The 23,378-nt window shown below is 47.7% G+C and overlaps 1 protein-coding gene and 2 pseudogenes across 1 annotated transcript in view; 2 read left to right on the top strand and 1 right to left on the bottom strand.

Moving 5' to 3' along the window:
- Positions 1-23,378, bottom strand: part of OBSCN (obscurin, cytoskeletal calmodulin and titin-interacting RhoGEF) — a 111,261-nt gene that overhangs the window by 73,412 nt on the left and 14,471 nt on the right. Inside the window, exons 11-17 of the mRNA XM_056112318.1 lie at positions 22,556-22,831; positions 15,827-16,102; positions 14,956-15,231; positions 14,115-14,390; positions 11,826-12,101; positions 5,681-5,956; positions 4,842-5,117 (exon numbers count right to left, since the gene is read on the bottom strand). Coding sequence (XP_055968293.1) covers positions 4,842-5,117; positions 5,681-5,956; positions 11,826-12,101; positions 14,115-14,390; positions 14,956-15,231; positions 15,827-16,102; positions 22,556-22,831 — 1,932 coding nt within the window. The remainder of the gene's footprint in view (positions 1-4,841; positions 5,118-5,680; positions 5,957-11,825; positions 12,102-14,114; positions 14,391-14,955; positions 15,232-15,826; positions 16,103-22,555; positions 22,832-23,378) is intronic.
- Positions 4,576-4,691, top strand: LOC130021621 (uncharacterized; annotated as a pseudogene).
- LOC130021622 (uncharacterized) lies at positions 13,464-13,564 on the top strand (annotated as a pseudogene).

Genomic DNA, 23,378 nt, shown 5'->3' with positions numbered 1-23,378 from the left:
GTTAGAAAAGATGAAGTCATGAAATTTACATACAAGTGGTACAACATGAAAAGTATCATGCTAAGTGAAATGAGTCAGAAAGAGAGGGATAGACGTAGAAAGATTGCATTCATCTGGGGGATATAAAGTAACAAAATATAAGATTAATACCCAAGAATAGCTGAGTTCAGCACCAGGAGGATTATTCCATAGCTTAGAGGCCAGCCGGGTATTCTAAGGGAAAGGGCAGCTCAGATAGAGAAGGGAGCACCAAAAAAGGGTGTTTGGAGGCTCATCCCAGGAGGGGAGATGCGTGTTGGGAGTAGACTATGGACTGAACATGTTTGCCACTCAATGCCTCTTTTGCAGACCACAACACCCAAAGGGAGAGAGAGAACAAAAGGGAATGCCCTGCCACAGAGGCAGGGTGGGATGGGGGGATGGGGGTGGGAGGGATTTTATCCATGGTGGTGGAAAATGGGCACTTGTGGAAGGATGGGTATTTGATCATTGTATAATCGAAACCCAAGCACGAAGATTTGTGGGTCTACAACTGTACCTCATGGTGTTTCACTAATAAAATAAAATAATGTTTAAGGGCTGGAGAAAGAGTACAGCAAGGAAGGCACTTTTCTGGAAAGCAGCTGACCTGGGTTTAATCACAACACCATAAAGTATTCCTGAGTGCCAAAATGATCCCTAAGTGCAAAGTCAGGAGCAGGCCTTGAGAACCACTAGGTATGCCCCCAAAACAAACAAAAAATACATACACAAAAAAAATTAATGAAATTCAATACATTTATAATTAAAAATATATCAACAAATTTAAAAATAAAAACAAAATGTACAGCAATATTTAAAACTAAACATAAATCTTAAATATCACTTAAGCACTTGACATCCCATTATTCATTGATTTGCTAGAGGGGCACCAGTGACGTCTCCATTCGTCCCTGTTGTGTGCTAGTATAGCCCAATGGCGTCTGCTCATTCTAGGAACACGAAGAGCCTCAAACTGATCGTTCAGGGTCTTGACGAAGAAGTCTGACCATCTCGTAGGTGACTGGCCACGTGATCTTTTGATGTCCCATGGAATCCAGTCAGTAATGGCTCTAGTCTAGTGGTCGTCTCTAAATCTCATTATGTGTCCAGCCCATCTGATTTTTGACACCTTGGCAAACGAGACAGCGTCCCTGATTCTTGATCGTCGACGGAGGTCAGAACTCCGAATTCTTTCTCTCATTTGAGTGTAGCGTGATACTCCAAGCATAGCTCTTTCAATTCCTCTTTGGGAGACCCAAATAGCATTCTCATCCTGTTTGCGTAGGGCCCAGGTCTCTGAGGCATATGTTAATGCAGGAAGAACAGTGGAATCGAAGAGATGTGCCCAGAGCCAGAGGTTCTTCATCCTCTTAGCTATTTCTTCGACGCTCTTGAAGGCATTCCAAGCAGCTCTCTTCCTCCTGTGCAAGTCAGGTGCCAGGTCATTCATCATGATGACTTCTCGACCTAGGTACACATAACTTGCATTTGGAGATGTTTGTTCCATTTAGAGTGAGTGGAACATCAGAAACGAGACTGTTTCTCATAAAAGCTGTCTTCATGAGATTCAGCTGTAGTCTGACCTTTCCACACTCACAGTCGAAGTCGGCCAACATTTGTGCTGCTTGGCTAATGTTTGGTGTTATTAAAACGATGACATCAGCAAAGCGGAGGTGGTATGTTGCTGACCATCTATCTTTACTCCCATTCCTTCCCATTCCAGTCATTGCATGACGTTCTTGAGGGTGGCACTGAAGAGTTTCAGTGAAATGGTATCACCCTGTCGAACCCCTCTCTTCACATGGATGATCACTTCTTTGTAGAATGATGAGATCCTGATAGTGAATCCATAATACAGTTCATGGAGGATCCTGAGCTATTGAGTTTGAATGCCCTGTGTGGCCAGGGCTCTGATGATTGCTTCCATCTCAACAGAATCAAAGGCCTTCTTTAAATCAATGAACATTAGACAGAGCAGAATCTTGAACTCCCGAGAAACCTCAGTGAGCTTGGTTATTGTGTGGATATGGTCGATTGTGCTGAACCCTTTGTGGAACCCGGCTTGCTCGCATGGTTGTCCTTCATCTAGTGTTCTGCCAATCCTATTCAGGATGACTCGAGTGAACAGCTTATAGACGACAAACAACAGGCACATTGGGCGATAGTTGCCAATGTTGTGGATGTCTCCCTTCTTGCACAGTAGTACAGTCCTGCTGGTTTTCCATTGGGATGGAACCTTGCATTCAGACAGGTAGCGTGTGAAGAGCCGAGCCAGTGTATTGATGAGTACCAACAGCAGATTCTTCAGGTGTTTGGATCTGACCTTGTCTGAGCCAGGTGCTGTTCGCTTCTTTACTGACAAATTGGCGTGTCGGATTTTGGAAGGGAGAACGTTGGGAATGACATATCCATCCTGCGGAATTTGGTATGTGGGCAGGTGGATATGGCTATCAAAGAGATACGAGTAGATGTCATGAATAATCTTCTCCATTGATCTTCTGGAAGATGTGATAGATCCATCAGGATGTCGGAGGATAGTCATCTTGGTCCTACAGTTGGCAAAGGACAGGCAGATGTTGCGAATGCTTTTCCCAGCTTCTGCCACATCTGCCAGCACTGCTGCTCTTCTCTCTTTGAGGTCTTCCTTTATTGCTTCTCTGCACTGCTTTGCAGGCTCAGACGTTCACTTGCGGTTGCCTGAGGCTTGTACCAAGCCACATTGGCAAATAAGCTCAAGAGTTTTCAAAGACAGGCTTTTTTTGTGGCTATCTCTCTCTTGGTGTTCCTCGCACAATCATGGAGGTGCTGAACCAGTCAATCGTATTCCTCATCAATGTTGTCAATGATGGCATCTTCCCATGTTGCCGCAATAGTGCCAAAGAGCTCCCAGTTGGTGGTCGTTCTTGGAGTTCTCTTCTTAAACTTTGCAGCCCTTTCTCCCCGCTCCATGAAGTAGAATTTTGCATGAAGGAGATGGTGGTACAATCCTGTTTGGAATTTTGGGACAACAGCGACATCGGTCAGGCAAAACCATCAATTGAATATGATGTGGTCAATTTTGTTGTGCAACTGTCCACCAGAAGATTCCCAAGTTCAACGTTTAGATTCAGCCTTCTGGAACTGTGAGTTACCATGGATGGTCTTGGTCGACATGATGAACTCAGATAGTCTCTCACCGTTTGTTCCATTCTAGGCCATGGGTCCCGATGTGGAGTTCTTCGGCTGATCTTCTCAGTCCTATCTTGGCATTAAAATCACCGACAATGATCTTGTAGAAGGTGTGGTCTTCTTTATAGAACTTCTCCAGCTCCATGTAGAACTTCTCAATTTCTCCTTCATCATAATTGGATGTTGGTACGTAGACAATGAAGATAGAAACTGCCGGCAGTGAGCCACATCTATTCAAGTGTTATCGTCCAATTCAGGTTGTTAGGCAATCAAATGAATCAATGCTCATGGCCAAGTTCATATTGACAAGGACACCGATACCTCCGATGCCTCTTTTGTCTCACGTTCCAAGGAACAGTTCTTCTCCAGTGTCAAAAACGGCGTGATGTGATTGATGCCTTCTTGTTTCGGTCAGACCAATGATGTCATACTTGATCTTTCGCGCTTGTACCATCAGGTCCTCGATGGATGCATCCGATGCCAGCGTACGTGCATTGAAAGTACAGACAGTCATTTTTGTCTTTCTTCGTTTTGGCAGCCTAGTTCAGCCTTGCGATTTTATCAGCCTCTCCTTCCTCATCCTTCTTAACGCTGCCGTATTGGTGGCTCTTTCAGGGTCAGGGGAATGAGACCCATTGTACTTACTGGTTTTGGCATATCTAATACGCCACAGACCCCCCCTACCGGTTCCAGATAAATACCTCCCTGGCAGACCTCCACTACCTCCAATACCTCCACTACCCAGCCGCCGCCATGCTCCAGGACACTTTCTGGATCACACAGCAGCTCGTAGCCTTGCGACACATCATAAGACACTTAATACAACATCTTCCAGGATTGCTGCACCATATTTGATAGGGCACAAATATGGTTTGAACCATGGGAACACCTGCAAGGGCAATTAGAGGCCGCCCTAAAAGCCTCTATCCCTCTCGGAGAGCCTGGAAAGCTACCGAGAGTATCCCGCCCACATGGCAGAGCCTGGCAAGCTATCTGTGGCATATTTGATAAGCCAAAACCTGTCACTGTCCTCCTGTTGTTCATCGATTTGCTCGAGTGGGCCCAGTAATGTCTCCATCGTAAGACTTCTTGTTACTGTGTTTGGCATATTGAATACGTCATAGGTAGCTTGCCAGGCTTTGCTGTGCGGGTGAGATACTCTCGGTAGCTTGCCAGGCTCTCCGAGAGGGACAAAGGAATCCAACCCGGCTCCGCAGAGCCGGCTGCACGCAAGGCAAACACCCTAATGCTGTGCTATCGCTCCAGCCCAAGCCAAAACCAGTAAATCTTGAATATAATCTTAATAAAATTTTAGAAACACTTCAAATTAATTTGATAAAATAAAAACCAAAGATGGATAAGATAAATACATTGATTCTGAAAGTTGTGTTTGCTTCAACAGCACATATACCAAGATTGGAACAATACAGAAAAGATAAGAATGGCCCCCCTATGCAAGGATGACAAGCAAATCTGTAGAGCATTCCATAAAATAAATTTTAAGTAAATAAAATATAGAATTCAATTTAAAATAAATGACTTTTAAAAATCAAACTGAATTAAATTTAAAATAATTTTAAAATTAAAGGTCAGTGAACTATAGTCAATCCCATTGCCCCCACACATAAACATAGTTAGAACCCGAGACTGACCTGTGACGTCCAGGCGGAAGGAGAGCTTCTGGCCCCCGGCCTCACAGCTGTACTCCCCAGAATCCGCCTTCCCCGCCTGCTGCACCACCAGCCGCCGCGTGCAGCCCTGGGCCTCCACACGCACTTTCGAGCTCTTGCTCAGCTTCTTCCCGTCCTTGAACCACGTCACCTCTGTCTGGGCCTGGGCCACCTCACAGCTCAGGGTGGCGCTGGCCCCCGCCTCGGCCTGCACCACCTGGCCTGCTGCCTGCTCCTTGGCAAACACCACCTTGGGCTCTGGGGACAGAGGGACACGGGGTCAGAGGCCTGGATCAGACCCAGCTCATGTCTGCAGGCGATGGTCCAGGCAGGGCCCCCGCAGGGATGCTGACCTCTGGACAGTGCACACGCTCTCACCTGCAGCCCGCTGTCTCCCTCTGCACACCTGAGAACCACACACATGGCTGACAGGCCATAGCCTCATTCCTCCCACCTCTGTCCAGCCATCACTGCTTGTTCCCAGGGACAGCACAGCCCCCGGTACTGAGCCCAGGCCTGCACTGCCCCTCACCTGTGCCCACCATGCCCAGGCACAGGGCTCAGAGAAGCTGCCTGTGAAATCCACAGCCAGACCTGCCCCTCTGTCTGTCTGGGTCACCACAGGCACGTGAGGGTGCTGACAGACTGGGGGACCCCCACACTGCACCTCCTCTCAGTCATCATCCATGGTCCCCATCACCCTAGGTCTGCCCCACCAGGACGCACGAGGTCAGCCCCCTCACAACAGGACCAAGGCAGAGATCACCAGGACCACAGCCAGACCTGCCCCACCCAATAAGCAATTCACCACCCACACTGACCTGTGACGTCCAGGCGGAAAGAGAGCTTCTGGCCCCCGGCCTCACAGCTGTACTCCCCAGAATCCGCCTTCCCCGCCTGCTGCACCACCAGTCGCCGCGTACAGCCCTGGGCCTCCACACGCACTTTTGAGCTCTTGCTCAGCTTCTTCCCATCCTTGAACCACGTCACCTCTGTCTGGGCCTGGGCCACCTCGCAGCTCAGGGTGGCGCTGGCCCCCGCCTCGGCCTGCACCACCTGGCCTGCTGGCTGCTCTTGGGCAAACACCACTTTGGGCTCTGGGGACAGAAAGAGACAAGGTTAAAGACAAAATTTTACAAACAGGTGGCAGTCCACTTCCCAGTCTCCACGTCACACTGCTTTGGCCAGAAGCCTGCCCTGTCACCAGCTGCTTCCGAGCAGAGAACTCCATACCCAGAGCTTCCCATCGCAGGGAATATGCTTGTTCTCAGTGAGCCCTTCACCTCACGAATCTTCACATCAGTGGATGCTACAATCCAGAAGCTTACTGGTTCCGTGATCTTATCATTATCCAAACAAAAGGATATGCAGTGTGTAGCCTAGAATATGTATTTTATTTTCAGAAATAATTTTCCATAATGATATCACCAAGTGATGGAGATCTCTGAGCACTGAAGGCCCAAAGACACTTATCTCCTCAGACAGTCTGCATCCTCCGAGCAATCACAACCTTGACCTTGGGATCCAAAGGTGCTTTTTTGGGCAGGGGGAGCCACATTCAGCAATACTCAGGACTTACTTCTTGCTCTGCACTCAGGGATCATCCTGGAGGGGCTCAGGAGACCATACGGAGTGCTGGGGACTGGGGATCAAACCCTGGTCGGCCATGTGCAAGGTAAGTGCCTTACCCACTGTACCACCACTCCAGTCCCAGAGGTCCTAAGGAGCTTGATCATATTTGTTTTGCCTCATATGATGTTATTGTGAGGGCCCATTCTGACCACTGCTTTTCTATCATGATCCACAGCCACTTCAATCTGGCCTCAGTAGTTACTGCTGCTTAACAGGCCCTCTCTGGTTCTCCACCTGTCTGGTCCAGCTTTCCCAGTGTCACCTGGTACAGTTCTTGCCAGCATCCCATTCTTCCATGCCACCTCAGGGCCAGGCTCCCCAACATCTAACCTGTATCTCCACCATCCATATCTCCACTCCCAAGCTCCTTCTTCAGCACTGCAGAAACCACAGCCAAAGAGCTGACACCAGACAACCATGCAGACTAGCTGCTCCTCCCAGTACACCTGTCCCACCTACCACCACACCTCACACAGGAATTCCTCCATCAATTCAATTGCATACACCTGAAGCAAACCTTCAGGTTCACTGTACTCAACCACATGTCCCCCAACTGCTCCTGTCATTCCGTGACCACTGCCTTGGGTAGGCCTGGCCATCTAAGTCTTCCTTCTTAGGACTGCAGCGATAGTACAGTCGTAGGGAGTTTGCCTTATATACAGCCAGCCCAGGTTCAATCCCAGCACCTCATACAGTCCCTTATGCCCCCAGGAGAGATTCTTGAACCCACATGTGCCTCTTATATACCTGTTCTCTCAGCTAATAAACCTCACCTTTGAAACCATAACCTCACATCACCATTTTCTTTTTTAAGACTTCCCAGAAAATCCTCACAATACCGTCAGAGGGAAGCAAACAAAATATCCAACCACACAGTCAACAGTTTCCTGAGACCATAGCTGGCTCATCAGACCTCGCAGAATGGACAGCGAGTCATCTGTGCCCCAGTGTAGTCACAGGTCCAAGGGAGGCCTCACTAGACCATGGCTACTTGTGTGACCCACTTAAAGAAGGGTTCACAGGGGCTGAAGAGATAAGCACAGCGGGTAGGGCGTTTGCCTTGCACGCGGCCGACCCGGGTTCGATACCCAGCATCCCATATGGTCCCTGAGCACCACCAGAAGTAACTCCTGAGTGCAGAGCCAGGAGTAACCCCTGTGCATCGCCAGGTGTGACCCAAAAAGCAAAAAAAAAAAAAAAAAAAAAAAAAAGAAGGGCTCACAAACTAACCCAAAGGGATATGGTGTCTGACATGCCTTTCACAAAATCACTCCTGATGACACTGTGCTTTATGTCTACGATGTATTTGGTGATATATGTATGTGTATGTGTGTGTGTGTATATATATATATATACACACTGTTTGTATGTTGCATGAGTCTATGTGTGAGTGTGTTAAATGTGCACCAGTGTGTTGAGCTTGTATCTTTAAGATCTGTATATGTATGTAAGAGTGAACATGCACGTGTGTTTACATGAGCTGGTGAGACAGTGATGGTGAAAGCACTTAGGAAAGAGTAGATGGGAACTACATGGCTACTCTGCTCCCTAGTTGAGCCCAGACTCTCATATCTCTCAGAGGCACAGAATTTTACCTCAAAATCTACCCAAACGAACTATAAATCACTGCAAGGACACATAGGATTGTCCCACATGACAGGCATCGAGGCTTGGGTTTGGCTACAGAGTGCCGAATCACAATTCAATCTGGACCAAACCATCTACTGTCACTATCACAGCCCCAAAGGCATGGGGAACTTAAGGACTCAGAGCTAACAGTAGCAAATTTGGGGGGAAGCAGTGCCCCAAGTCTCACCTTCCCAGAGGTGATTCCCAGACCTTTCTTCACCCCAGTCTTACACAGCCCAGAAACAGGCTCCTCAGCTCTTTCAGGGTGTGAGGACTAGAACAAATGCTTAGACTTCAAGGCTCTGCACTTTCCGCAGGCATGATAATTAGAGACATATAAGACATTCTCCCCAGCGAAGGGGGCTTGTTCCTAAAAAAGAACAGGAGCCCTCTATCGTCCTCCTCTTGTCCTCCCAATGCTGGTCGATGCTGGTCAGACATCAGAACAGCAAACCTCAAGTTCCAGCTTTCTGACAGCAGCAATGAAACAGAAGACCCAAGCTGCCAGCGGCACAGATAGTGGTCACTCAAGGACTTCACCACTAACTCTGGGCCTGTATGAGTGGATCTAGCCTAAGAGCACACACCAAGGACACGATCCCTGAATTAGGGCCAGGCCAGTATTCAGGCCATACCCACCAGCAGGGGGAGCATGTTCCGGTCAGAGCCAAGCCGCCCTGCATGCAGTCTGGCAGATCTGGAAAGATCACCCAGGAAGGCTTTCACGACCCACAGTCTGAACTCTACCTTCTGCTGAGATAAGCAGCTCAATAAACATACCCAGGATACAATCCAAAGCTACCTGTCTCCTGAAGAAATACGGACACGTGAGGGAAGGAGTCTTAAAAGATACCATTGTTAAGGTGACACAGACATGGATATACCTAAAAAGGACTTTAAATGGACATTACAAAATGTTCCAAGTGTGGGTCCAGAGAGATGAAACAGCGAGCAGGGTGCTTGCCTTGCACATGGACAGCCCTGGTTTGATCTTTGGCAGCCCAAATGGTCCCCATAGCCAGAAGTGATGCCTGAGCACAGAGCCAGGAGTAATCTCTGAGCATCAATCAATATGTTCCCCCTCACCACCAAGAAAGAAAAAGAAAGTTTTGGGTTCTGGGGAGGGCTTGAGGGGCACACTCAGCAGTGCTCAGGGCTTACTCCTGGCTCTGCACTCAGGGATCACTCCTGGTGCACTCAGGGACCATATGAGGTGCCAGGGATCAACCTAGGTGGGACATAAACAAATCAAATTACCTACCTGCTGTACTGTGGCCTCCAACCACAAGAAAAATAAGTTTAAAAATATTCACAGGGCCAATGAGATAGTACACTAGGTAGGGCATTTGCCTTGCACGTGGCCAATCTGGGTACAATCCCTGGCAATCCATATGAGCACCGCCAGGAGTTATTCCTGAGTGCAGAGCCAAGAATAACCTCTGAGGATCTCCAGATATGGCCCAAATAAAAAAAATTTCCAAGTGAAATGCCCTTGAAAAGAATGGACTAACAGAAAGTCTCAGCAAATTGAATACAAAATCCTTACAGGGACAATAACAAAAAAAAATATGGAAATAAATAAAATAGAAACTTAAAATATAAAAGGTTGATGAAAGCAATAACTGGTTATTTGAAAGAACAAGACTGACAAACAATTAGGTAGCCTTATAGAAAAAAAGGAGAGAAAACCCTAATAGACTCAGAAACTAAACATTACAACAGATACCACAGAAATTACAAAGATTGCAAAAGACTATATGAACAAATTTATTAATTACTATTACACTATTATAAGTGTGGAAAACAAAAATTAGACAAATTCTTAGCCTCACAGCCTCAAGACTGAGTAAGGGGGCCTGGAGAGACGGCAGAGCATGTGGGGCACTGCTTTGCATGCAGCGAACCCAGGTTCAATCCCCAGCACTCCATCTGGTTCCCCAAGCACAGCCAGGAGTAATTGCTGAGCACAGAGCTAGGAGTATCCCCTGAACCCTGCGGATTATGGCCCAGAAACAAAGCAAACCAAAAATAGACTTAATCAGGAAAAACGAGTAGGCCTAAGTAGACCAATTGAAAGCAAGGCAGTTAAAACAGTCATCAAAAGTTCAGCCAAAAAAAAAATTAAGTCCAAATAAAGATGGATTTACAATGTGAGTTCTACCACACCTTCAACTTACTATCTATCCTTTTCAAGCTTTTCAAAAAAAATTGAAGAAATGGGCATTCTTCCAGTATCTAGAAGACCAGAGTTGCCCAAAATCATAAGGTGCGTCACAAAAAAAAAAAAGTAAAAAGAAACTCAGTTTAGCCAGCACTGCAACTGAGCATGTATAAAACAGAAGCAAAGGGGAAGAATTACCCATTATGAACAAAGGGGGTTTATTCCAGGGATACAAGGATGTTTCAACCTATGCAAACCAATGGCTGTAATACACCACCAACAAAGGAAAGGACAACAATCCTACAATTCTCTATCCACAGATGCGGAGAAAGCCTCTGACAAGCCCCAGCCAGAGACCTGGCTCCAAGGCTGACTACACACTTTGCATGCAGGATGCTGGAACCCTGACTCCGTACAGCTGTCCAAGCATGACTGGGAGCAACCCCTGAGAGCAAAACAGACAGGAGTACTTGAATACCACCAAACACCTCCCACCCCAAAGAAACTAACCCAAACCAAAGAACGATCCACTTAGGATCACAACAAAATGGGAATAGAAGAAAAGTACATCAATAGAATAAAGTCCACATATGGCAAACCCACAGCTAACACTATATCAGAGAAAAAATGGAAAGGTTTTCCTCTAAGATCAGGCACAAGAAAAAAATAAAAAATAAGAACAGACACAAGGATATCAACTATCACCTCTATTATTCAACATAGTACTAGAAGTTCCAACACAGCAGTTAGACAAGAAAAACAAAGAAATCCAAATTAGAAAAGAAGTCTGAATATCATTATTTGAAAAAAACATAAAATACATATCTTATATATGCATATTTAATAGTCATAGAGCCCTAAAGACACCACTAAGAAAATGGTAGAATCAATAAAGCACTGTTTAAACAAAATGAAATAAATCATTTGAACCACAGCACTGAGAGATACTCAGAGGTTGGGGGCATGCCCTTTACGAACAAGGCCCTGAGCTCAATCCCTAGCACATGTCCACTCCCCACTCCCAGCACCACTGTGCCCTTCACTACCCCTACCCCCAGTGTGTACTGTGACCCCCAGCACTGCTGAGTCCAAGCAAGATTGGATCTCTAGACCCAGCACTGAAGGAAGCATAAGGCTTGGTGTTTACTCCCTGAGAAAAAGGGAGTAAGCAGCACCATGCAAAGCAGTGCAGACTACCCAGATGAAGAGACCCTGGAATGAGAGATATACACACACCACAAAGCAGAGCAGGTAAAGTGCTTGCCATGCACAGCCAACCTGAGTTCGATACCTAGCACCACATATGGTTCCCCAAGCACCAAGAGCAATACATAAGAGACCCAGGAGTAAGCCCTGAGCACCGCTGGGTGCGGCCCACAAACAAATATATAAAAATAAAACAGAATGACTGCCCACATACACCCATAATTTCATATGCATCCTTCCACTAATAGAAGATGGGAGACATGAGGTGCAACCTCCCAGAAAGAGCACATGGTCCACTGAAAGCCCAGCCCCATAAATGCAGTTAGAAACCAACTGACCTGTGACGTCCAGGCGGAAGGAGAGCTTCTGGCCCCCGGCCTCACAGCTGTACTCCCCAGAATCCGCCTTCCCTGCCTGCTGCACCACCAGCCGCCGCGTGCAGCCCTGGGCCTCCACACGCACTTTCGAACTCCCACTCAGCTTCTTCCCGTCCTTGAACCATGTCACCTCTGTCTGGGCCTGGGCCACCTCGCAGCTCAGGGTGGCGCTGGCCCCCGCCTCGGCCTGCACCGCCTGGCCTGCTGCCTGCTCCTTGGCAAACACCACTTTGGGCTCTGGGGACAGGAAGAGACAAGGTTAAAGACAAAATTCTAGAAACAGGTGGTAGTCCACTTCCCAGTCTCCACGTCACACTGCTTTGGCCAGAAGCCTGCCCTGTCACCAGCTGCTTCTGAGCAGAGAACTCCACACCCAGAGCTTTCTGCCACAGGGAATATGCTTGTTCTCAGTAAAATATTACTTTAGGAATCTTCACATCATCAGATGCTACAATCCAGATGCTTACTGGTTCAGGGACAATTGTCTCCTCACACCCTCTGAGCAATGATGACCTTGATCTTGGGATCACAAGATGCTTTTTTTCTTGCAGGGGAGGGGGCACATCTGATGGTACTCAATACTTACTCCTGACTCTGCACTCAGGGATCACTCCTGGTGGGACTAGGGGACCATATGAGGTGCTGGGGATTGGGGATCAAATATTTAACCCGGATCAAGGTCAGTAGCATGCAAGGCATTTGCCCTACCTGCTGTACTATCTCTCCAGCCCCCAAAACAAAACTGTTTATTAAAATACACAAACTAAAATTAAAAAGATTAGAAATATTAAAAATACAAATCAGGAAAATAATAAGAACTTTAATAAATCTTTAAATAACAAAGGATAATTTTAAACATAAAATAAATATTTTGAAATTAAGTGAGATAAAATTTTAAAATTTAGATTAAAAAAATTATGGGAGGGAATGACAATACAGCTGTCAAGGGGTTTGCCTTGCACGTGGCCAACCTGAGTTCAATTCCTGGCACAACACCACCAGGTATGCCCCAAAAACAAAGCACAAAAAAATTATTATAGGTTAAATTTAATTTAAAATAGTCAAAATTTTTAAAGAAATGAAATCAAACATATGTATACAAACACACACATATATATGTATACTTGTTGCTGTTGTTTTGGGGGCCACACTAAGTGTTCTCATGGCTTACTCCTGGCTCTGCGCTCAGGGATCATTCTTGATGGGCCTGTATATGGGATGATGGGGTTTGAACCATGGTTGGCCACAAGAAGGCAAGCACCCAGGCCACTGTACTCTTTCTCCAGCCCCAACTTTAAAGTTACTGGAGAGATGGTACAGTAGGGAAGGCTCTTGTCTTGCAAGCAGCTGACCTGGTTTCAATACCCAATAAGGTCCCCATATCCTCCTACCTGGAGTAGGATATCAGCACCATCAGGTAAGACCCCCCCCCCGAACCGAAAAAAGAAAAGAAAAACCACACATACACACAGGAAGCTTTTTAAAATACAATTCAATGTATTTTTAAATAAAAATACTATAATAAATTTAAAAATAATATTTAAAATTAAACAAAACCTTTTATTAATTTAATTAGCTATAGATTTAGATAAGATAAATATATTAACTTCGTACTTAAACTAAAACTGGAATGATAGAGAAGATTAGCATGACCCATATGCAAGGATGACTTGCAAATCTATAAAGCATTCCATATAAAAACTTTTCACACATAAATAAAATATAATTTTGGGGCTGGAGCAATAGCACAGCAGGGAGGGCGTTTGCCTTGCACACAGCAGACCCAGGTTTGATTCCCAGCATCCCATATGGTCCCCCAAGCACCACCAGGAATGCTCCTGAGTGTACGAACCAGGAGTAACTCCTGTACATTGCTGGGTGTGACCCAAAAAAGCCAAAAAAAAATAATAATAAAATATAATATAACATAATTTAAAATAAATAACACAACTTAAGAATCAAATTTAATTATGATGCTAGATCAATAGCACAACAGATAAAGTGCTTGCTTTGCATGTGGCTGACCCAAGTTCGATCCCTGGCGCAACAAAGGGTCCCCCAAGCCCTATCAGGAGTGATCTCTGAGCACTAAGCCAGGTGTAAGCCCTGAGCACAGCTGAGTGTGGCCAAAAATTAAACAAAAAACAAGCTCAAATTGAATTGAATTGAAAACAAAGTAATTTTTTTAAAAAGGGTCACTGAAATAGTCAACCCATTGCCCCTCCCAAAAACAGAGAAGCCAGGACTGACCTGTGATGTCCAGGCGGAAGGAGAGCTTCTGGCCCCCGGCCTCACAGCTGTACTCCCCAGAATCCGCCTTCCCCGCCTGCTGCACCACCAGCCGCCGCGTGCAGCCCTGGGCCTCCACACGCACTTTCGAGCTCCCGCTCAGCTTCTTTCCGTCCTTGAACCATGTCACCTCTGTCTGGGCCTGGGCCACCTCACAGCTCAGGGTGGCGCTGGCCCCCGCCTCGGCCTGCACCATCTGGCCTGCTGGCTGCTCCTTGGCAAACACCACCTTGGGCTCTGGGGACAGAGGGACATGGGGTCAGAGGCCTGGATCAGACCCAGCTCATGTCTGCAGGCAGTAGTCCAGGCAGGGCCCCCGCAGGGATACTGACCTACTGGACAGTGCACATGCTCTCACGTGCAGCCCGCTGCCTCCCTCTGCACACCTGAGCCCCGCACACACGGCTGACAGGCCATAGCCTCGTGCCTCCCACCTCTGTCCAGCCACCACTGGCTGCTCCCAGGGACAGCGAGGCTGCTGGTACCGAGCCCAGGCCTGCACTGCCCCCCCACCTGTGCCCACCATGCCCAGGCACAGGGCTCAGAGAAGCTGCCTGTGAAATCCACAGCCAGACCTGCCCCTCCATCTGTCTGGGTCACCACAGGCACATGGGGGTGCTGACAGCAAGGGGGACCCCCACACTGTACCTCCTCTCAGTCATCACCCATGGTCCCCATCACCCCAGGTCTGCCCCACCAGGACATATGAGGTCAGCCCATTCGCAGCAGGACCAAGGCAGAGACCACCAGGACCACAGCCAGACCCACCCCACCCAACAGGCTATTCACCGCTCACACTGACCTGTGACATCCAGGCGGAAGGAGAGCTTCTGGCCCCCGGCCTCACAGCTGTACTCCCCAGAATCCGCCTTCCCCGCCTGCTGCACCACCAGCCGCCGCGTGCAGCCCTGGGCCTCCACACGCACTTTCGAGCTCTTGCTCAGCTTCTTCCCGTCCTTGAACCACGTCACCTCTGTCTGGGCCTGGGCCACCTCGCAGCTCAGGGTGGCGCTGGCCCCCGCCTCGGCCTGCACCACCTGGCCTGCTGCCTGCTCCTTGGCAAACACTGCCTTGGGCTCTGGAGACAGAGGGACATGGAGTCAGAGGCCTGGATCAGACCCAGCTCATGTCTGCAGGTGATGGTCTAGGCAGAGCCCCACAGGGATGTTGACCTGCTGGACAGTAAATGCTCTCAACTGCTGCCTGCTGCCTCCCTCTGCACACCTAAGCCCCCCACACACGGCTGACAGGCCACGGCTTCGTGCCTCCCACCTCTGTCCAGCCACCACTGGCTGCTCTCAGGGACAGCACGGCCCCCGGTACCGAGCCCAGGCCTGCACTGCCCCCCACCTGTGCCCACCACGCCCAGGCACAGGGCTCAGAGAAGATTCCTGTGAAATCCACAGCCAGACCTGCCCCTCCATCTGTCTGGGTCAACCACAGGCATATGGGAGTGCTGACGGCCAGTGGGACCCCTACATTGAACCTCCTGATGGCCAGGGGGACCCCCACATTGAACCTCCTCTCAGTCATCACCCACGGTCGCCATCACCCCAGGTCTGTCGCACCAGGATGCACCAGGTCAGCCCCCTCGCAGTAGAACCAAGGCAGAGACCACCAGGACCAAAGCCAGACCCGCCCCACCCAACAGGCCAATCACTGCCCACACTGACCTGTGACATCCAGGCGGAAGGAGAGCTTCTGGCCCCTGGCCTCACAGCTGTACTCCCCAGAATCTGCCTTCCCCGCCTGCTGCACCACCAGCCGCCGCGTGCAGCCCTGGGCTTCTACACGCACGTTCGAGCTCTCACTCAACTTCTTCCCGTCCTTGAACCATGTCACCTCTGTCTGGGCCTGGGCCACCTCGCAGCTCAGGGTGGCGCTGGCCCCCGCCTCAGCCTGCACCACCTGGCCTGCTGGCTGCTCCTTGGCAAACACCGCCTTGGGCTCTGGGGACAGGAGGAACACAGGGTCAGACACCGCTTAAGTAGGGGCCACTGTGGGAAATGTAAGCCTGCAAGAAGACTCGAGCTCTGCTCGAGTGCTGTAAATCACAAATGCTCCCACAACTCTGTACCCAGGCTCGCTTCATCCGTACCTGCCCTCAGCTCCAGGAGCCCCACGGTCTAAGACCTCTTCCTGCACACACTCCTCAGAGAAGCACTTTCTGGGGCCAGGATGCTTTCTGTTTTTCTGGTTACTAGTGTGTACCACCTCTGGCATTACTACTGAACCTTTTGACTCCCAACAGCAGTATCTGTCTCCATCAGCTTTTAGGTCAGAGATTTCCAGTGAACATTTACAAGCATCCATTCTATGATTTGCCTTTTCATTAATATATCATTGAACAAATCATAGTTTAAGTTTTAATATATCAGATATAAAAACATGTTTGAGTAATCTATTTAAGAAATCTCTCCAAGGAACACAGGGGATTGCCCTGCCACAGAGGCAGGGGGGGATGGGGGGATGGGGGTGGGGGGGATATTATCCATGGTGGTGGAAAATGGGCACTGGTGGAGGGATGGGTATCTGATCATTGTATAATCAAACCCAAGCACAAAAAATTGTAAATCTACAACTGTACCTCATGGTGTTTCACTAATAAAAAAAATTTAAAAAAAAAAAAAAGAAATCTCTCCAAGAGCCCTTGGAATGGGAAAGAATATTTACCCAATACCCATCTGATAACAGAGATACAAGTCACTAGTAGAACTGAACAAGAAAGAAACCTCCAAACCCATCCAAACATGGGGAGAAGAAATGAACAGAAGCTTCCTCAACAAAGAAATACAAATGGCCAAAAGACACATGAAATAATGCTCCACATTGCTAATCATCAGGGAGATGCAAATCAAAACAACAATAACAAAACAACAGATGCAAATCAAAACAACAATCATCTCACACCACAGAGACTGGCACACATTCAAAAGAACTAAAGCAACCAGTGTTGGCATGGATGTGGGGAGAAGGGAGCACCCTTTCACTGTTGTGGGAATGCCCACTAGTCCAGCCTTTCTGGAAAACAATATGGACAGTCCTTCAAAAACTGGAAATTGAGGGCTGGGGTGATAGCACAGCTGGTAGGGTGTTTGCCTTGCATGTGGCTGACCCAGGTTCGATTCCCAGCATCCCATATGGTCCCCTGAACACTGCCAGGGGTAATTCCTAGGGGCAGAGCCAGGAGTAACTCTTGTGAATCACCGGGTGTGACCCAAGAAGCAAAAAAAAAAGAAAAGAAAACTAGAAATTGAGCTTCCATATGACCCCCAAAATACCACTTCTGGGAATATATTCCAAGGATGCAAAAAAGCATAGTAGAAATGACATCTGTACCTATATGTTCATTGCAGCACTGTTCACAATAGCCAAAATCTGGAAACAACCCAAGTGCCCTAGAACAGAGGACTGGTTAAAGAAACTTTGGTACATCTACACAATGGAATACTATGTAGCTGTCAGGAGAGATGAAGTCATGAACTTTGCTTATAAATGGATAGACATGGAGAGTATCATGCTAAGTGAGATGAGTCAGAAAGAGAGGGACTGACATAGAAGGACTGCACACATTTGTGGAGTATACAACAACATAACATGAGGCTGACACCTAAGGATAGTAGATACACAGGACAGGAAGACTGCTCCACAGCTGGAAGCCTGCCTCATGAGCAAAGGGGAGAAGTTAGCTGGAATAGAGAAGGGATCACTAAGAAAATGATGGCTTGAGGAAGCGGTCGGGATGGGAGATGTGTGCTGAAAGTAGATAAAGGACCAAACATGATAACCTTTCAGTGTCTGTATTGCAAACCATAATGACCAAAAGTAGAGAGAGAGTATGGGGAATATTGTCTGTCATGGAGGCAGGAGGAGAGTGGGAAAGGAGGGGGGGGTATACCAGGGAGATTGGTGGTGGGGCATGTGTACTGGTGGAGGGATGGGTGTTTGATGATTGTGTGATTGTAACCCAAACATGAAAGCTTGTAACTATGTCGCAGTGATTCAATAAAATTAAAAAAAAAAACCTTCCTCAAAGAAGAGATACAGGTGGCCAAGTACATATATTAAAAAATTCTTGCCCCATTGATCATAGGAAAATGCAAATTTTGGTGTGATAACCACATGATAACTACATACCCACCAGTATGACTGGAATACTCTGAAAAGACTGGAAGTAACCAGTTCTGGCACAGGTGGGGGAAGAAAGAAACCCTCATAAACTGCTGGTGGGAATGTCAATTGGTTCAAGCCTTTTGAAAAACAATTTAGACACCTCTCAGAAAAAAAAAAAGAATTGAGCTTCCATATAAGCCAGCAATCCCACTTCTGGACATTTATCCCAAGGGCCCACAAACTATTCAGAAGACATTCACTCCTATGTTCATTGCAACACTATTCACAAGAGCCAAAATCTGCAAATACCCCAGTGTCCAAAGAAAGGTGACTGGATAAAGAAACTGTGGTAGATAACACACAACAGAATACTCCTGGGCTATAAGATGAAATTGTGCAATCTGCTGCTACATGGATAGAAATGGCAGGTAGGTAGCATGCATGAGTAAAGTCAACCAGAAGTACAGAGACAGACACAGAACAATCTCTCTCATATGTGGGATATAAAGAAGTACGGATAAGGAATAACAACTGACCAAGAGGAACAGAACCTCAAAATTGATCTATGGAATGGAGCTCACCATGGTGGAGAGACTTTGGGGGGGGGGCGTGGTCTAGAGGGAACTGAGGTGGGTGGAGGACTGAGTGGGGACAGTGGCGGAGAGAAACAGACATTCAGGTGATGGGGTGTGAGTTGGAAGACTGTACGCATGAAACCCTACCACTGACAGTACTGAAAAATTATAGAAGCACAATGACAGAAAAAAGATCTCTGCATCCCCTGAAGTTACCATACAGCGAAGTAACCACCTGAGTGTTTGTGGCTTTATCTTTTACACTGAGGTCTCTAATCCCTGGAGGTTACTATTCAGCATCGTGTGAGTTACCTATACGACACTACATGACAGAAAAAGAGCACTCTTCCTCCAGTGCCTATACAGAACTGGTGATTAAAAGAGGACACGAGTGGCAATCATGTTTGGCACTGGTGGAGGGATGGGTATTTGACCATTGTATAATTGAAACCCAAGCACAAAATTTGTAAGTCTACAACTGTCCCTCATGGTGTCTCACTAATAAAAATTTAAAAAAAAAAAGAGGACACGAGGGGCCCCATTTATTCAGCAGTCTTTTGGGGAACTCAGACTACTGGACTACTGGAAACTCCCTTCATTATCTGTAATGCTCTTGCTTCAGGGTTATTCTTGATATATACTCAGTGCTCTTGCTTTTCAAGACTGAATTGGGCTCTCCATGGCCTCTGGAATCTGCTTGTCCATTTTCAATCCCCCAAAAAATACACTTACTGGATATTGATGAAATGTGACTACATATGATTCTTCCACGAATACCTATCCATTTCTTTTATTTACTATCTCAAAAATTAAAAACTAATTTTCCTCCAATAAGTCTCAGACATCTTTACTAAAATTGAAATTAAGAACACAGTATTGGGCTGGAGCAATAGCACAGCGGTAGGGCGCTTGCCTTGCACGCAGCCAATATGGCCGACCCGAGTTCTATTCCTCTGCCCCTCTCAGAGAGCCCCGCAAGCTACCGAGAGTATCTCGCCCACACAGCGGAGCCTGGCAAGCTACCCGTGATGTATTCAATATGCCAAACACAGTAACAACAAAAGCCTCCAATGGAGACGTTACTGGGCCCGCTCAAGCAAATCGATGAACAATGGGAGGACAGTGACAGTAACAGTGACACAGTATTGTTTTTAAGGGGCTGGAGTGATAGCACAGTGGGTAGGGCATTTGCCTTGCACACGGCCAACCCAGGTTCGATTCCCGGCATCCCATATGGTCCCCTGAGCACCGCCAGAGGAGTAACTCCTGAGTGCAGAGCCAGGATTAACCCCTGTGCATCTCCAGGTGTGACCCAAAATGTGAAAAAAATTAAAAAAAAGAACACAGTATTTTTAATAGCATGGTATAACCGTATTGTTGGCATTTAGATATAGGAGTATTTTCTGCACATAGAGGCCAGAGCCATTATACAGTGGGGAGGGCATTTGCCTTGCACGTGGCTGGCCCAGGTTGGATCCCCAGCACCCCATATGGTCCCCAAGCCAGCCAGGAGTAAGTCCTGAGCAGCACTGCTGGATGTGGCCCCAAAACAAAAAAAAGTACTTTCTGCATATTAATTTTTATAAGTAATCTTTCTTACATTAAAATTATTAGATATTCTAAATTGTTATTCACATAATCTTGGAATTCTGCTTCTCCCCCACTTTGGGGAGCCCGCAATCAGCAGCATTTGCGATGCTACTTAGAACTTGGGGAGATACTCCCGGCAGTGCTGAGGGTACCACACCACAGAGGTGGGGAGATCATGCGTGTCTGTGACTCAAACTCAGGACCTCACACATACAAGGCCATGCTCTATCATTGAGCCACTTGGGATACCACTCGACCTCAGCCCTTCCTCCATATTTCACATCTTTCGTATCATTTTCTGACTGTTCTGAGAAATGGTACCCAGAAGCTGTGGCAGCAGCTTCCTGGAGCTATTTTCTCACCAAGGGCACTGCTTTCCAGGAGTCAGCAAGTGGCGAGACACTTGGTGTCTCTTGTGGTAGCATTTGCCATAAAAAGGCACACCTAGTTATACTTTTTTTTAAACACCAGATTTTTTTAATTGAATCGTCATCAATTACGAAGTCACAAAGTTATTCATGATTGAGTTTTAGGCTGTCCCAACACTGATTCCTTCACCAGTGACCACTTCCCTCCACCTATGTCCCCAGTTTCCCTCCTGGTCCCAAGCCCACCTCTATGGCAGGCACTTTGTTTGCCTTTCTCTCACTGCCTTTTCCTTTCCTTTCCAAGGGTATCATGCAGATCCCTTCACCGCCTTTCAGCATCCTGTCGTGGTGCACAGTGACCACTGGTTATTTACTTTGACTCCATTTATTTAAACATCTACAATAAGTCTGGTAAATTTGTCTAATCATTCTTGGATCAGGTTTTCTTTTCTCTTGGTTTTGAAGCCACACTCAGAGGTGTTCAGGGGGCCACTTCCACCTCAGTGCTTGGGGGGACCATGTGGTGATGCCAGGGACTGACCCTGGCATCTCCCACATGCAAAGTCTACACTCTACTGCTTTGAGCTGTCTCCATAGACCCTGGGATAAATTCTGACATTGTTTCCTAAGACCTGGCCAAACTGTCAAAACTTTACATATTTTTAATAATAAAATTCCTTATCATCTTTTGTTTTTGCTGTGCTATGGGCGAAACCCTGAACCTCCACACACAAGGAATATATGCTCTACGACTAAGCCACACCACAGCCTGACACTTTCTTTAAAATATCACTTGGCAAAGATGTAGGCAGAGTGAGTTTTTGGTATCGATTCACCCCTATAAGTCACTGACATAAATCCAAGCTACTGGACTGGCCCCTAGAACTCAGACGAGGACTGCCATTACTGGTGTTTGCCATGTAGGAGAACTTCTACAGCATTGTAGCACTGTCCTCCCACTGTTCATCGATTTGCTCGGCGGGCACCAGTAACGACTCCATTGTGAGACTTGTTTTTACTGTTTTTGGCATATTGAATACGCCACAGGGAGCTTGCCAGGCTCTGCCATGCAGGCGGGATACTCTCGGTAGGAAAACTTCATGAAAGGAAAATCAATCAGCTATCTGCAAGTCCATGAGCCACCCAGGGAGGTACAGAAGTGCTAGGCACCTGGGAGGTTCTATAAAATAAATACACCATATTGTACAGGCACACAAGGATAGAATTCTAACAGAGACAAGGAACAAAGTGCATTTTAAAGAGGCCATAAAATATGTCACACTAAACCTGATTTTCTAGCAGAATACCAAGAAGAATGAGGAGGCTGAAATATACTCAGGGTCGCACTCAATGATCCAACAGATCCTTAGTAGACAGAACCTGTAAGTGAGGCTGTGGTGAATAAAGAAACGTTTTGAACACTTCACAATAGTCTCCAAGGATGATATTACTTGTCTCTCACAAAATCAAGGACAGGTACAGCAAGAGTCCTGAATACATAAATGTTTGTGGCCACTGCTGATGGGATGTCGCATTCTATGATAACACAGAAACAGCAACTGAGATACCCATGAACAAATCATACCTTTTCAAACATTCTTTCATTACAAACTCCAGGGGTCAAGCAAAAGCAGGAAACATAGAGAGAATGTGAGAGAATTAAGCTTATATCTCATGGGTAAAAAGGCATGATCAACTGGACAATCATCAACTCCAAAACTAATTGTGACAGAGGCAGTTAGAACCCCAGACTGACCTGTGACATCCAGGCGGAAGGAGAGCTTCTGGCCCCCGGCCTCACAGCTGTACTCCCCAGAATCCGCCTTCCCCGCCTGCTGCACCACCAGCCGCCGCGTGCAGCCCTGGGCCTCCACACGCACTTTCGAGCTCCCGCTCAGCTTCTTTCCGTCCTTGAACCATGTCACCTCTGTCTGGGCCTGGGCCACCTCACAGCTCAGGGTGGCGCTGGCCCCCGCCTCGGCCTGCACCATCTGGCCTGCTGGCTGCTCCTTGGCAAACACCACCTTGGGCTCTGGGGACAGAGGGACATGGGGTCAGAGGCCTGGATCAGACCCAGCTCATGTCTGCAGGCAATAGTCCAGGCAGGGCCCCCGCAGGGATACTGACCTACTGGACAGTGCACATGCTCTCACGTGCAGCCCGCTGCCTCCCTCTGCACACCTGAGCCCCGCACACACGGCTGACAGGCCATAGCCTCGTGCCTCCCACCTCTGTCCAACCACCACTGGCTGCTCCCAGGGACAGCGTGGCCGCTGGTACCGAGCCCAGGCCTGCACTGCCCCCCCACCTGTGCCCACCATGCCCAGGCACAGGGCTCAGAGAAGCTGCCTGTGAAATCCACAGTCAGACCTGCCCCTCCATCTGTCTGGGTCACCACAGGCACATGGGGGTGCTGACAGCAAGGCGGACCCCCACATTGTACCTCCTCTCAGTCATCACCCATGGTCCCCATCACCCCAGGTCTGCCCCACCAGGACATATGAGGTCGGCCCATTCGCAGCAGGACCAAGGCAGAGACCACCAGGACCACAGCCAGACCCACCCCACCCAACAGGCTA

The sequence above is a fragment of the Sorex fumeus genome, unplaced genomic scaffold (assembly GCF_029834395.1).
Source record: "Sorex fumeus unplaced genomic scaffold, SorFum_2.1 ptg000017l, whole genome shotgun sequence".
NCBI classification, from domain to species: domain Eukaryota; kingdom Metazoa; phylum Chordata; class Mammalia; order Eulipotyphla; family Soricidae; genus Sorex; species Sorex fumeus.
Note: the sequence above shows the minus strand (reverse complement) of the source record. Positions and strands in the feature narration are given on the sequence as shown.